Genomic DNA, 15327 nt, shown 5'->3' with positions numbered 1-15327 from the left:
AGAGTTTAGGGTATTTGAAGAGCCTAATTAGGAGTTCCCTGACTTCCAAATGCCTTTTAAAATACTATTCAAAAGCACTCGTGTTCTAAAAGGTTTGGGGTTGTTTTTTTAAGCACTCTTTATAGTACAGTGTTTTGTCTGGAAGCAATATTTTTAAAGCTGCTTGTTATGAATCACAGGCTCTCTGGAGACCCAGATAAAAGAAAAAGAGTGGAGTAAGAAGAAGTGAAGAAAAGAGCCTGGGGAATTGACCAAGTTTTGTGTATATCGTGCCCCTTATTTTAACAAAAATCTACAGTTAAAAATAGTCATGAATAAACTAAAGTATCACTTACATTTTTATTGATTTATAGTCTGCTCATATAAAGCCATGCAAGAAAACTAAATGCAGCAGTGTCAGCACTAAACACCATTTCCAGAGCTGCACTGATATCAGCTTACAAAATATATTTGTGTAATCACCTGGTGTTAAACATCTAAGTCACTCCTGTTAGAGGACCCACCGTGTGAATTCCAAGATCCATTGCAAATAAGAATAAAAAATTGAGCTATAAATGGGACAGAGTTTAGTGAATGGAATGGGCTGAAGAGGAGATGTTTTATTAAATATTTTCACATGCCACTGTTGCTAAGCGGCATTTCACATAACAGAGAGTAACAAAAAAAGAGAACTGATATGTCATTAGTATATTATATTTACTGAAGAGGAGACTGATGACATCAAGGAAGGTTGATCTTGTGGTTAAGGCACAAGAGAACTGGAGGAAGATCAACCAATTTCCCTATGCCACAGTTCCTCTTTTGTAAAACGAGGAAAATTAGCTTAGCCTCCCAACCCTACAGACATATTGTGAGGTGTCCGATATTGGAATGATCACCATAGAAAAGCCCAAAAACCAAGAGGTCAGAAAATGCCAAAAAAGGTACCAATCTTACTGTCTTTATAAACTCCAACCCCCCTCCGTGTAAGTCAAGTGAGAGTTGATGTGTATTAGGATTGCAGAATGGCTCTTTGTGAATTAGCAGTCAAGATCCACATTGACACTACTTATGTTACCTGTGGATATATACATTATGCACAAGACAATTTAGCACTAGTTATCAGCACAGAACAATAATTTGGATGCGGGGATGGAAATAAAACTCTTACAGAACAATTCAAGAGTAGGAAGGGATTCCTTCCCTTGGAAACAATGTTTATTATTCACAACATTTAGAGCATTCTGATTCATGACGGGCAAACATTTTTCTTCAGAATTATCTTTATAGGGCACCAAGCACAAATCCCCTTTAGCAGGATTTAAGAGTATTGACGAGAGAAACAGAAAACCACAACAGAGGCAGGAAAATTTCTCTCACCCCAAACATTTATAATGACAGCTATCATTATTTTCAAGTTACAGTTGCTTATAAGAAGTGGGGGGGTGGGGGGAGAGAGAACGGGACATGAAGATGATTGAAATAAAACCACTTTTGAGTATGTATAAAGAGTTGATTATGCCTTGAGAACAGAAAGAGGAAGTGTGCACAAAATCATTCCCTCAACATTTTAAAACTATCTGAAATACACAAATTACTTTAACAATCACAACATATGGCATAGGCTTTTGGGGAAAGCAAGCCAGATATAATGGGAATACAAGGATATCAAGGGCAATCACATACAAGAAGGGGTTAGGGATATAGTGTAGATGATTAACCATAAGAACGGCCATACTGGGTCAGACCAAAGGCCCATCTAGCCCAGTAGACTGTCTGCCGACAGTGGCCAGCACCAGGTGCACTAGAGGAGGTGGACCAAAGACAATGATCAAGCGATTTGTCTCGTGCCATCCCTCTCCAGCCTCTGACAAACAGAGGCCAAGGACACCAATTCTATCACCTAATCTCCATGAAATTATCTAGCTTCTCTTTAAACTCTGTTATAGTCCTAGCCTTCACAGCCTCCTCTAGCAAGGAGTTCCACAGGTTGACTATGCTCTGGGTGAAGAACTTTCTTTTATTAGTTTTAAACCTGCTACCCATTGATTTCATTTGGTGTCCTCTAGTTCTTCTATTATGGGAACTAATAAATAACTTTTCTTTATTCACCCTCTCCACACCACTCATGATTTTTTTATATCTCTGTCATATTCTCCCTCAGTCTCCTCTTTTCTAAACTGAAAAGTCCCAGTCGCTTTAGCCTCTCATCATATGGGACCCGTTCCAAACCCCTAATCATTTTAGTTGCTCTTTTCTGAACCCTTTCCAAGGCCAAAATATCCCATAAGCAAAAGGTTATTATAGGTTAATTCTATAAATGACACTGATTCTCTCTCTGCCGCCTGCGGGGCCCCGTCCTCCCCCCCACTAAGCTGCACAGCACAACTGCACAGGTGATTAATCAGCTCTGCCCGGTCTGGGGCGGAACTGATTAATCACCCGTGAAGCTGTGCTGTTGGGCAGCTTAGAGGGAACACTGCCCCTGTAAATTTTTTAGCAGGCCTGCCAACAGCTCAGCTCAGTGACAGCTTGCGCTGGGTCTGGAGCCTACCCCTGCTGTGACTCTGCATTTAGAGTGCATTAGGAGCTAGGTGGGTAGGCAGCTTGGCTCAGTCCTGGCTTGCATAGGGGCTGGGACCAAAATGCAGAGCTGCAGTGGGGGATAGGTCCCGGATCCAGTGCATCACAGGACTAAGCCTGGCTGCTTGCCCACCTGGCTCCTAATACAGTTTAAATGCAGTGCTGCAGCGGGGGCACAGTGTTTAGGAGTCAGGTGGGCAGGTAGCCCAGCTCAGTTCCAGCTCATGTTTTGGAGCTCAGACTCTCTACACATCCACCTCCCCAACAGGGGCTGCATCAGAGGCCGCAGCACGGGGTAACAGGCAGCCAGTCCACGAGGGAAGTTGGTTTTTAAACGGGCTCCCCTTGTGGACTAAGTTCCTGCCTGGCACCCCACACTGCTTCCTCTGATACAGAGGCAAGCACCTCGGAGTGGCAGGGGGTCCTCAGGAGTGGGCCAGAGCACACTGGCTGCTAGGTCTACCCCCCTGGACTATAAAATAGTCATGTTACTGATAAAAATTCATTAATCAACTATTCAGTTAACCAATATTCAACTACCCTAGAAAGGGTCTGGGTTTTTGTTTTGTAAAGATGAAATTTTTGAAGATGCAGACACTGACAATTCCCCCATGCCATATCTCACCCGGGGGTGGGGCCACCCATGTGCTGCGTGCCCGGGGCCGGCACAGACCTCGCACCGCGCACCCGGGGGTGGAGCTGCCTAACCACCGTGCACCCGGGGCCGGCACCGATCATGTGCTGCACACCTGGGGCCGGCGCCGCTCATGCGTCCAGGGGCTCGCACCGCTCATGCGTCCAGGGGCTCGCACCGCTCATGCACCGCGCGTCCAGGGGTGGGGCTGGCCCCGATCACTTGGTGGGCGCATAGAAATGGCCCGGCAGGCACTATGGCACCTGCGGGCACTGCGTTGGGGTCCACTGTCCTAGGCCAAAGGTCCCATTGGCAGGGTCATCCCTATGGTGGGGCAAGGCCTGGGACATCCCGGGACCTCAGGTCCTGCACATTCCCCTGCTTCCTCACAGCTCCTGATATCTCCTCTCCTGAGCAATGCCAGGAGCTGGGGAGGCAGGATGGAGCAGAATGGTTCCAGCTGGCCTGCCACTGGCTCCCATGCCTCATCCCACACAGATCCCATGTCCCTGTGAAGCATGAGGCCCCCCCAAGAGCGAGGCCCAGCGCAACCGCCCCAAACCATCCCTCGGCACAGGTAATCCACTTCAAGGAGAGGCAAAAGCTAGGACCACAGAATAATTCAATCTGTTGCTGTCTACATAGGGTGCAAGTGCTCTCATAGGCCCAGTCTGCATGAGGAAAAAGTGTGTTTTAAATGCATGATAAGCCCTTAGCATTAGCAAGGCAAGTGATAGTTTTCACACCTGAGCGAGGTAGGTGCAGAGCCTCCATTTACTCTCACCCAACCGTTTGAAAGGGCTGCTTGCGTCATCCACACTAGAATTACAAAATACATCAAAACCATACCTCTTTTCCCTAGTGTAAACATGTCCATTGAGTTAACATATTTAAAAGTTAAGCACTGGTGTACATCTTTGCAGTTCTCCTTAATTTTCAGTAGAACAAATCCATAATGAGAATACAACATTTCTCAGCCTTTTTAGATTTCTGGGTTTGAAAAAGCCAACAGGCCGACAACAGCAATTTGGGTCCCAAGACAGAAATCAATGGGCCTCCTCTTCCCACCCTCACCTCCCCCAGCAGTGAGGCAGACCATCCTCATCCCCCACTTGCTTGGATGAGCCTCAGGGCAGCCACACTGCACATCCCTTCCTGGGATCCAAGTTGACTGCTCTGGGAAAAGCTATAGCATCCTCTCTTGATGCAAAGACATGTTTGATATGCTCTATGTAAGTTCCAGGGCCTGGTACCAGGCCTTGGAAACTACATGGGGCATATCAAAAGCATACTTGAATCAAAAAACTTTCCCCAAAGCCTTCAAAGGTGTTGTAGCAGAGACTGGGATCACCCAGGGCCTTAGCTAATTGCCCCCTTTGCTCTTGCCTGTCCGGCAGACCTGCTAACAGCTCTCAAACTGTGGGTTCTGACCCCAGTTTAACAGGGTTGCAAGAGCTGGCCTTACACTTGCAGGAGCCCAGGGCCAAAGCCTGGGCCCCACAGATCTGATGCCAAAGCCAGAGGGCTTTAGCCCAGCATGTCAGGGCTCAGTGAAGTTGAACACTCCTGAATTACACTGACAGCTGTGAAATCACCTGTGTTGGAGTCTCCTGCCCCACCAAGGGTGTGGGCTCCAGCCAGGGCCTGACAAGGCCAGTCCCTCTCTCTGCCACTGTGATTCCTGCCCAGCTCCCGGAAAATAGCTCCTCCGCCTGCTCCCCGCCATGCGCAGCCTGCTCTAGTATTGTTGGAAGGGGGGAGTTCAAAGGCTGTTTCATCACCGCCAGGGTGGCAGAAAGGGCACAGCTGGGGTGTGCCACCTCCTCCCCATGAGCTACCAAGCAAGTGAGGAAGGCCTAGTCTGGCATCGCTTCGTGCTGGCCGAAACCCTGTTCACACTGGTGCTCAGGGCGAAGCCGGTTTTGGTTCAGCAGAGGCTGCCCCAAGGCACCAGCTGGCCGGGCAGCGCTAGGCGCTCACACACAGCACACTGGCACAGCTACACTTCATTGCCCACAGCCACCGACTGGCTCACTCCACTTCAGCTACCCAATAGGTGTAAACAATTCCGGAGTCAAGTTTAAACGACTGCCCTGGAGGGAGCTTTTCTCTCTCTCACCCCTCCCCTCCCACTGAGGTGCCACCCACAGAAAGGTTTGGGGAGACGAAAGGCACCCGGGTCGCACGAACACTTCACTCGTGTTCGCCCCTTTGGTGCCCGTCGTGCCTAGCCATAGGAGGGGCTCGCAGGGTGCCCGCCGAGCCGGCTTAGAGACGATCGAGGGGCTGAGGTTTGGTCGCGTCGGTGTCACGCGATCTGGATTTGCTCGGACACAGCGGGCGTCGCAGCCAAGCCCGCGTGTAAATCAGTTGCTCGCGTCGGATCTAACCCGGGGTTTGGCCACAGGTGAATGCAAACAGCCCCATCGCCCGCCGTGGGCTTTGCCTGCCGCGGCGAGCGCGGGAAACCTGCGGCTGAGGAGCGGGACCGCAGCCCGCGCGGCTGGGTCCCACCGTCCTTACCTTGCCTTTCTCTATCAGCTTCACTATGTAGCCAAACTCACTCCCTCCGTCTGACTCGCACATGCTTGGGCGGGCCAGCAAGAGTTTCCAGCGCATTGACTGTCGCCCGCGGGCCCGGCCGCAGTTTTGTCAGAGAGAGAAGAGCGAACCCGCCCTGCGCTCCGCCTGCTCGCAAGGAAGGAGCAAAGACCAGCGCTGCGCGGTCTTCATTGATTGTGTTTGCGAGGGGGGTCAGGGAGAAGATGAGCTAACGGAAAAAACGTGAGAGGCTGTCGGATGTGAACATTTCATTAGATGAACTCTGTCTCGGGACAGTCAAGCTCCGCCTAAAGAGGCTGCTTCTTCCTCCGCCTCCTCCTTCGCTCCCCACATCGCATCAGCTGGGAACAACAAAGCGCCAGTCCATTTCCAGAGGGTCCCATGAATAAATGTGTCTAATCTGATCTTCAGATTGATTCAAGCAGCCTTTTGATTTGTTTGGATTTTTCAGACTGGCTTGCAAGCCTCCCCCCATCAGACAGCCTCTTTGTAGGTTAACAAATAAAAGAAAGGAACAATACACAGCAAAGGAAATAAAACCGGCTGTGGCATTCAGAAATTAGGTCCCGCCGCAAATACTAGGGCATGCCTGGAAATCAGCCTATTAGGCCTGTATAATTAATGAAGCTAAGTGTGTATTGATCGGGAAACTGGGAGTGGCTAATTAAAAAAAACATGCAATAGTCTATGGGATTTTTATGAGCTCCATTGAAGGGTTATATGCAACTGATGACAGATTTAAAAGATACTTAACTGTTTATTTTAACATGACGCTGTCAGGTTAAAAAAAATCAATTTGTCACCTGTATTACATCAAGTAATTAGGACTGAGGGTTTTTTAATATGGGATTTATTTTTCACATTATTGCTGTTTCTCTGCTTTTTAGTGTTTAATTCATCTTGGACAATGAAAATGCCTTCATTTTCCACAGAGACATGCACCAGCACCTGGTTATCTTTACACATAGGCTGCATCTAGACTGGCAAGTTTTTCCGCAAAAGCAGCTATCTACACTTTTGCAGAAAAGCGTCCGTGCCAATCTAGACGCTCTTTTCCACAAATGCTTTTAATGGAAAAACTTTTCCATTAAAAGCATTTGCGGAAAATCATGCCAGTCTAGACGTAACCATGCTGAATGGTCTCGCAGAAGTCACAGGATGTCTCAGAGTGTACACATTTAAGTATGTAAGTTCTTGCAGGATCAGGACCTAAAGCAATACCTTAAGCTGTGTTTAGATGTTATGATGGCCTTGAAAGACCTTTGGCCCCAAGGCTGCAATTGGATCAACCAAAATGAGCTTTGCTCCCTGGGGAACCACACACAGACACACAGGGGATCACCCACATAAATCTGATTACAGAATCAAGGCCTAATATTGATAAGAATGATTACTGTGTAATAAACTATTCTGAAATAGCTATTTCACTGTAAACATCTTGGCTGTGTCTAGACTGGCCACTTTTTCCAGAAAATCAGCCGCTTTTCTGGAAAAACTTGCCAGCTGTCTACACTGGCCGCTTGAATTTCCGCAAAAGCACTGACTTCCTACTGTCTGAAATCAGTGCTTCTTGCAGAAATACTATGCTGCTCCCGTTCAGGTAAAAGTCCTTTTGCACAAAAGTTTTGTGCAAAACGGCTAGTGTAAACAGCTCAAATTTGTTTTCCGCAAAAAAGCCCCGATCGCGAAAATGGCGATTGGAGCTTTTTTGCGGAAAAGCGCGTCTAGATTGGCACGGACGCTTTTCCGCAAAAAGTGCTTTTGCGGAAAAGTGTCCGTGCCAATCTAGACGCTCTTTTCTGAAAATGCTTTTAACGGAAAACTTTTCGGTTAAAAGCATTTCCGGAAAATCATGCCAGTCTAGACACAGCCCTTGGGTGTCCCTATGTACCAAAAACTATTTTGAAAGAGCTATCCTGGTTAATTTCCCCATGTAGACAACTCCTGAAGAACAATCAGCTTTACTTTCTGGTTCTTTTGCATGGTAGATCCCTATTGTAATGTCAAATCTGTAAACACTGTAGTAAAATGTTTAATTTTTGAAAAAATCAATTATTGAAAAAGTAGTTAACATTTTTTATCGATAATAGGTTTTGTAAAACATTTTTGTCTCCAAAAACATATATTTGTCACTTTTTAAAAATATCTGACACTATCATTTCAACTCATGTTCATCCTTTATTTCAACCTGTCTATCTTTGCCTGAGAAATTACTGGTGCTCTTTCCTGGTTTGTGAGATGGATAATTGATGTAATTTACAATGACACAAAACACATTCCTGATGTTTATATGCCTCTTTTCAAAAGGAGTGACTTGACACTACGGCTTAAAGTGGATTGGTATGTGGAGGTACAACATAACAGCAGCTCTACCAAGATTCCACCTTGTTTTTCTAAATTATGCATTTGTGGTTTTTAGGGGGGGGGAGAATGGGGGGAAACAGGGCAGGAGAGGACTTATTTATACCCCAAACTGAACTGGTTTACCATATATGCATATAATTTATACTAATTGTGTGTACATGGTCACACTTGTAATGGTGTAAGCTATTGTATTTGAGCCATATGCCCATCCAGGGCTCTGCTGCACTAATTGCAGCATACTACAATTTCAGCAAGAATCCCAGACTCGTAGGCAATTTTCATGCCAGTTTATGGGATAGGTCCCAGAGCCCAAAGGAACTGGGAATGGAGGAGTAAGATTCCCATGTCCCCCACAAGCTGTGTCCCAGAAGTCAACTGATGCCTGCACAATTCGCATATTTCTGTCACTGTGAGGGAAGCCCCGAGGGATGCTGCACTCCTATCCATTACTAAGGTGAAAAAGCAGCTCCTGTGATCCCTCCTGCCCTCGTGTATTTGTGACAGCACCCAAGGAGCAGCAGGTACTTTGAAATTGCTTGAGATGGACTATACAAGGCCTACTGAAATTTTCACATGAGGGCCCATGACACACCCAAAAGCAATGAGGGGAGAGCTTGTACTGAAACTTTACATCACTCAGTTTATTTTATGATGATAAAGGATGGAGCAGATTCATATGTGATTAAACATGAGGACCAGATCCTCAGTTGATGTGGATTGCTGTAGCTCCAATTTAACTGTCATGGTGCTATGTTGATTTACACCCAAGATAAATATTTTGGTGTCCAAATGTCCATTTTCTCAATAATACAGTGTGCACCATGTTATAATAATAGTTAGGGCAACACTTCCTTCTCTTTGCTGGTTTTAGGGCCTCTTTGCTCCCTTCCACACCAAAGAGAGCTCTTCTTTGGCTCTTGTGTACTACCCACTCATCTAGCCCTTTGGTGGTACAAACATTCTAAAGGGTATCTGATAACGGAGCATCTGTTCAGAGGTTGGGCTTTCCAAGTTTTCTGTTCCTGCAGCAACATGATCCCAGCTCCTTTATACAGGTTATACATGGAAACAATATACCCTTTCTTAGGAACCAGGCCACATGGATAGATATCAGGCTTGTTTGTTACTAGATACTATAGATCAGATGACTCGTTAACCAAAGAGCTTGTTATTTGAATACAGTCATGTACTTTCAGTACACTTTCAGCACCTGGTGTATTTGTGACTGTGGTTTAGGAATGAACAACATGAGGAAAGGGAAGAAAGAGCTGTCATCAGTCAATACAGCTGAGAGGTGCTTGATATATAATTTAATATCATGCTAGGTATTTTGTTTCTTTGATCCAACTAAGTGACAAGTACCTTCTTTACAACTCAGTAAGTAGTAGTAAATCCCACCTCCCCCTCCACTAAGGAAAGCAGGAGCCCAGACAGATTTAATGCTAGTCAATCTAATTTTTGAGAGGGACACACTGCAGAGAGTGTGGCAAACTTCCACTATAGTGCTATAGTTCCTTTTCCAAAGCATTACCCTACAGCAGAGGTTTGTTCAGAAGAGCATCTTACAGGTAACACAGTCATCATGTCTACTTTGGGGGGAGGGAAATGATAGCAGCAAAGCTACAGCATGGTAGCTCTGCTGGCATAGTCCCTTAGAGTAGAGGCAGCCTACCAGAACAGAAGGGCTACGTCTAGACTGGCATGATTTTCCGCAAATGCTTTTAACAGAAAAGTTTTCATTAAAAACATTTGCGGAAAGAGCATCTAGATTGGTACGGATGCTTTTCCACGAAAGCACTTTTTGCGGAAAAGCATCCGTGCCAATCTAGACGCGCTTTTGCGCAAAAAAACCCCGATCGCCATTTTCGTGATTGGGGCTTTTTTGTGCAAAACAAATCTGAGCTGTCTACACTGGCCCTCTTGCGCAAAAGCTTTTGCGCAAAAGGACTTTTGCCCTAACGGAAGCAGCACAGTATTTCTGCAAGAAGCACTGATTTCTTACATGAGATTGTCAGTGTTCTTGTGGAAATTCAAGCGGCCAGTCTAGACACAGCCAAGGGGTTTGTCTAGCACTGTAGAGACACTATATCCCTGAGTGACAGGAAGTAGGGTGATTGACAGGTCAATGGAAGACTGTCCTAGGTGCATATACACTGGGGCTGTGTCTAGACTGGCCAGTTTTTCCAGAAAATCAGTCACTTTTCCAGAAAAACTTGCCAGCTGTCTACACTGTCCGCTTGAATTTCCGCAAAAGCACTGACTTCCTACTGTAAGATATCAGTGCTTTTTGTGGAAATACTATGCTGTTCCCATTCGCGCAAAAGTCTCTTTTGCGCAAAAGGGCCAGTGTAGACAGCTGAGATTTGTTTTCCGCAAAAAAGCCCTGATCGCAAAAGCGCATCTAGATTGGCACGGACGCTTTTCCGCAAAAGCACTTTTTGCGGAAAAGCGTCCGTGGCCAATCTAGACGCTCTGTTCCAAAAATGCTTTTAATGGAAAACTTTTCCGTTAAAAGCATTTCCGGAAAATCATGCCAGTCTAGATGTAGCCTGGGGGTTAGGCTGGTATAGCTACAGTGCCCAGCAGTGTGGATTTTCCACACCGCTGAGGGTGTAACTGTAACCTAAGTTTTAGATGTAAATCAAGCCTTAGGAGTATAACTATATGAACCTGAGTTTTACATGCAGATCAAGCCTTAGGATACTAATTTAGTCAGGAAGCAAGTGCTGAATAAATGCTGTGCTGGGGAAGATAGACAGCCATGAGACATTATTATCTCCAGAATGATAATCAGACTGGGGCAAAACATGCACTTTTGATCTGTTTAGTAATGATAAGCACTGGGAAAAGCCAAAGAATTTACAGCCGTTTCCCACTTCAGAATACTGAAAGCTATAGTTTACCATCTCCTCTCACTGCTGTTTGCTACAACAAACTACCTACTTCTTACTTCGGCATTTTTCAGTTGAGGTCCAGTGTTTATTCACTTGATTCCCACAATGAAGTGACACTGAAAGAGCTCCACTGAACCAGTCAAAATACCAATACAATTAAAATTAAAGGCCTACCTGGTTTGGGGGGAGGGAGGAATGAGAGAACTGGCTAAATTAAAAGCTGGTAATGGGATAGAAAGGCTTTCACTTTTATGTTGCTGATTCAAATCCAGCCCAGGTTGGTATGACTGAAAGCTTGTCAGCTAGCAGCTTGTCTGAAAAGACTTTGTTCCCAGTCAAGAAGCATAAACTTTTTTAAAACTGCTGCCAGAATTGCACTTAAAGCCTTACCCATGTTAGCCTGTGTATATTGGGAGCCTGGCCTGGCTAGTTTTAAGAGCTCTCTCTACAATGGCGGAAGTGCAAACCATTTCAGCATTGATTCAGCAGGGTAGCCAAGTTAGTCTACAACTGAAAAAAAAAAACTTTAAAAACAAATAGACTAGTAGCACCTTAAAGACTAACAAAACAAGTAGATCAGTGTTTCTTAAACTTTTTTGAGACCATAGAACACCAAACAAATTTTTTTGTTTTAATGTGGAACACCTGTGAAAATTTTCTTAAACAAAAAAATTTGTCAGACAAAAAAAAAAGACAAAAAACAAAGAAGTCATCATGACACACCTGCGAGTTGTTCATGGAACACCAGCGTTCCGTGGAACAGTTTAAGAAACACTGATGTAGATAATACCATGAGCTTTTGTGGGTACAACCCACTTCTTCAGATGACAGGAGTGTTAGAAGTCCAGATCCAAGAATAAATAAGGAAAATGGTGGGGATAGGGGATGGAGAGAGAAAAAAAGGAGGGGGGAAAAGGAGAGAAAAAAAGAAGAAGAGAGAGACAGTGAGTAGATGGTTCAAATAGTTACAAGAGGCTGATATGACTTAACTAACCAGCCAAACAATGGAGATGCTAATTGTTCTTATCAGCCTCTTGTAACTATTTGAACCATCTATTCATTGTCTCTCTCTCTCTATTTTTTTTCTCCTTTCCCCTCCTTATCTCTTCTCCCCCCTTCCCCCCCCCCCCCCCGCCCTTATTTTTTCTTTGATCTGGACTTCTAATACTCCTGTCATCTGAAGAAGTAGGTTGTGCCCACAAAAAGCTCATGGTGTTATCTACATCAGTGTTTCTTAAACTGTTTCTTAAAAAGCTCATGATACCATCTACATGTTAAGGTGCTACTAGTCTATTTGTTGTTTTTAAGTGTTTCCTGTGTACAGTAGGTCAGTGACCTAGGGAGAGATTCACAAAAGGACTTGGGAATCTAACTGCTATTTTAGGTGCCTAAATCCAAAATCAGGCCATGTTAAGAGTCATAAACCTCCCACTCACTTACTTGTCCCTGATATCTGCAGGCAGCTAAACTTGCTGGCTGTGTCTACATTGGCCGCAAGTATTTGTGCAAGTGAAAAGTGGCCACTTTTCCACAAAATCTTGCCACCTGTCTACACTGGCCGCAAGTATTTGTGCAAGAACACTGACGTTCTAATGTAGGAAATCAGTGCTTCTTGCACAAACACTCTGATGCTCCTGCTCAGGGATAAGCCCTCTTGCGCAAGTATTCTTGCACAAGAGGCCAGTGTAGATAGGCAACGTTAATTTCTTGCACAAGAAAGCCTGATGGCTAAAATTAGGGTACTCATCTATGGCAAGGAAAATCCCTGTTTGAGAAGGGATTTGAGCAGGGTATTACTATTTCAGCTGAGACTTAACCACTGAGCTATGGGGGGAGGGAGAGGGTGCTCAGTCTCTCCTGTTGATGTTCTTCCACTGTGAATAAATAACAGATACGTTAAAAAAGGTTTCAGCTCTCAGTTGGGAAGTGAGCAACCGAGGCTGAGTTACATCATTGGCTGGGTACACCCTATGCAGATGGCACTTATATACCTAGTTGCTGTTTAATCAGAAAACGTCAGTGTCTTAGGTTTTCAGTCCTTTTACAAGCACTACCTTGACACAAATAGACTCACACAGTAGAATACTTGGGGGGAAGGGGACAAAACCCAAACATCTCCCCTTTACACCTACTCATATGCAAGCAAGGCCAGGATGGTGTAAGCAAAACTGTGCAATCAAATGCCCACTGGGTGCTTCTACACAATAGAAACATCACTCAGATAAATTGCAGTTAATCTATCATGCTTATTACCGGTTAAGAACACTCAGATCAGATGTTTAGAACCTGCTGCTTGTGGGGGTGGAAAAAGCTCCTTCCTCCCTCTTGCACCACCCCAGTATGCCTAGGTCAGCAGCACTCTACTGGAGTTGGAGGTCTCTGGAGCCTTTTTCAGTGGTGCCCGATCTTCTCTTTTCCAGCTGCTCACAATATGCTGATTTCCTGGCGTTCTAGCTTTATTCTCCAGTGAGAGGAAGAGGAGATGTCCAAAAGCCAATCAGGTGTGGACCACCTTAGACAAATGGTTGAGAACCTTGAGCTAAGCCCATAGAAACTGATTTGTGAGACCAATAGGAATTTCTTTCATCTTTTTCTTTCTTTTGCTTTGTCCTCAGAAATTCTTCCCCTCTATGGAACTATCTTGCTAATTTCCTTCAAAAGTTTTGTGGGTGATAATCCAACACACACAAACTTATGTCATGCATCAATAGCGAACCGCTTCGCTTTGCTTAGTGTTATTTAGATGTTGAAAAGGCATCCATGCAAGTAAATGCCATGAGCCGAATCCTCAGCTGCTATTAACTGGTTTACCTCATCTGAATCACTGCTCCCTCATCATACATAATCTTACTAGTGCAACCTACAATAGTATTGTGTCCTGGTGCTGCTATGTGCAAGCTAACGTATAATGGTAATTTGTATTTCCTGACCTGTAAAATATGTTTCTTTTCCAAGGAAAGCTCTGGATTTGTTCATTGGTTCCTCCATTGCTTGAGTTTCTGCTGTTGAAATAAATCTGGGCAGTGAAGCTTGATACTATTTTCTTTTTTAGTCTCTTAGGATTCTAAGGTATTTGCCCTCTTTCATTAGATTGTGAATCCAGCCATGCACATACCCATTATATAGGTCTCATTTCTCATTAAGGGGTCTTCCCATATAAATCTACACAAAGGCTTAATGTCACTGGCAGTCTTTCCATGGGGTTGGGGGGAGGGAATGCCTTGAGGAGAGCGGCTGGAACTGGTGATGCAAGTGGCAACAGATGAAAGGTTAATATACACGCTCCACTGTGATGGAAAGGAATTTAAGGAAAGATGGGAACCAGATGCATGGTTTCTGAGTAGGGACAGAAGGACTTGACAATGACAGAGAGGGATACAGACATGACAGTAAGGTACTGGCTCTTCATCTGACAGTGAGAAAATGCTGTTAACGGTTCAAACACCAGGAACAGAGATACAACAAGAAAGGTCAGATTGTGGACAGTAAAATAAATAAATAAATAAAATAAAAAATCTAATGTACAATGTAAACAACCTCAGCCTTCCACTGTACTGTTAGTGTAACAAACACTAGAAATCATTGGAAAGAGCTATGCCTTGCCAAGATCAGGTCCCTCTCCTGAGAAGCAGGACATTCTTTTATTCTCCTAGCTATGTTCAAAGAAGGATTTCATGGGCCTGTGTTCATATAAAATAAAACCAAAGAGAATGAGGATAGTGGGTTATGAATTTTACATAAGCTCTTCCCTCCACAGGGAAGTGGAGCTGATGGAAACTGCCACTGAAACAAGAGTCAATGACACATAAAGAGCCCCTATTACACTCCAGAGAAGTTTTACAAACACGGGACATGCCATTTGCACAAATTTTCCAACCAAAGCTCAGTACTCAGGTAGACAAGCTTAAAATCCCACCCACAGTGGGATCCCACCCACCCCTTTCCAATTGCTCTACACTGATATCTTCTAGATACCACAGACAGCTTTTATTTTTTCCTCTTTCTCATCAATGCTTCAGAAGGGTGGGGAGGGGAGGCAGCGAAGGAAGGGAAACAATACAATTAACCTGAAACTCTCAGCAAGCAATTAATGCACATACATTATCTTCTGTCAGGCAGCTTAGAGTAGCCATTTGTTTACTTTAGCATTTCTTCTGCCTTCGCACAAATTCATTTCTTACTGGAGTAGGGATCAGCTGGGGATATGTACAATATATAACACTTGTGCCTTTCATGTAAAGATCTTACTTGCTCTTTTCACACAGCAATTCCTAAAAACTGATTAATCTCTTCAGAAAGGCTCTTCCACCC

The 15327-nt window shown here is 44.7% G+C and overlaps 1 protein-coding gene across 2 annotated transcripts in view; it reads right to left on the bottom strand.

The window, feature by feature from the left end:
- Positions 1-6025, bottom strand: part of TRIM36 (tripartite motif containing 36) — a 46244-nt gene extending 40219 nt beyond the window's left edge. The window contains exon 1 of one of the 2 annotated variants that reach the window (XM_006134474.5): positions 5720-6025. In XM_006134474.5, coding sequence (XP_006134536.1) covers positions 5720-5815 — 96 coding nt within the window. In that variant the 5' untranslated portion in view covers positions 5816-6025. The remainder of the gene's footprint in view (positions 1-5719) is intronic. The other variant, XM_025190383.3, reaches the window with a different exon arrangement.
- Positions 6026-15327: the final 9302 nt, after the last annotated feature.

Source organism: Pelodiscus sinensis, chromosome 6, assembly GCF_052426305.1.
Source record: "Pelodiscus sinensis isolate ZL-2025 chromosome 6, ASM5242630v1, whole genome shotgun sequence".
Lineage (NCBI taxonomy): Eukaryota > Metazoa > Chordata > Testudines > Trionychidae > Pelodiscus > Pelodiscus sinensis.
The sequence above is the reverse complement of the archived record's forward strand: the minus strand, read 5'-3'. Positions and strand labels throughout refer to the sequence as shown.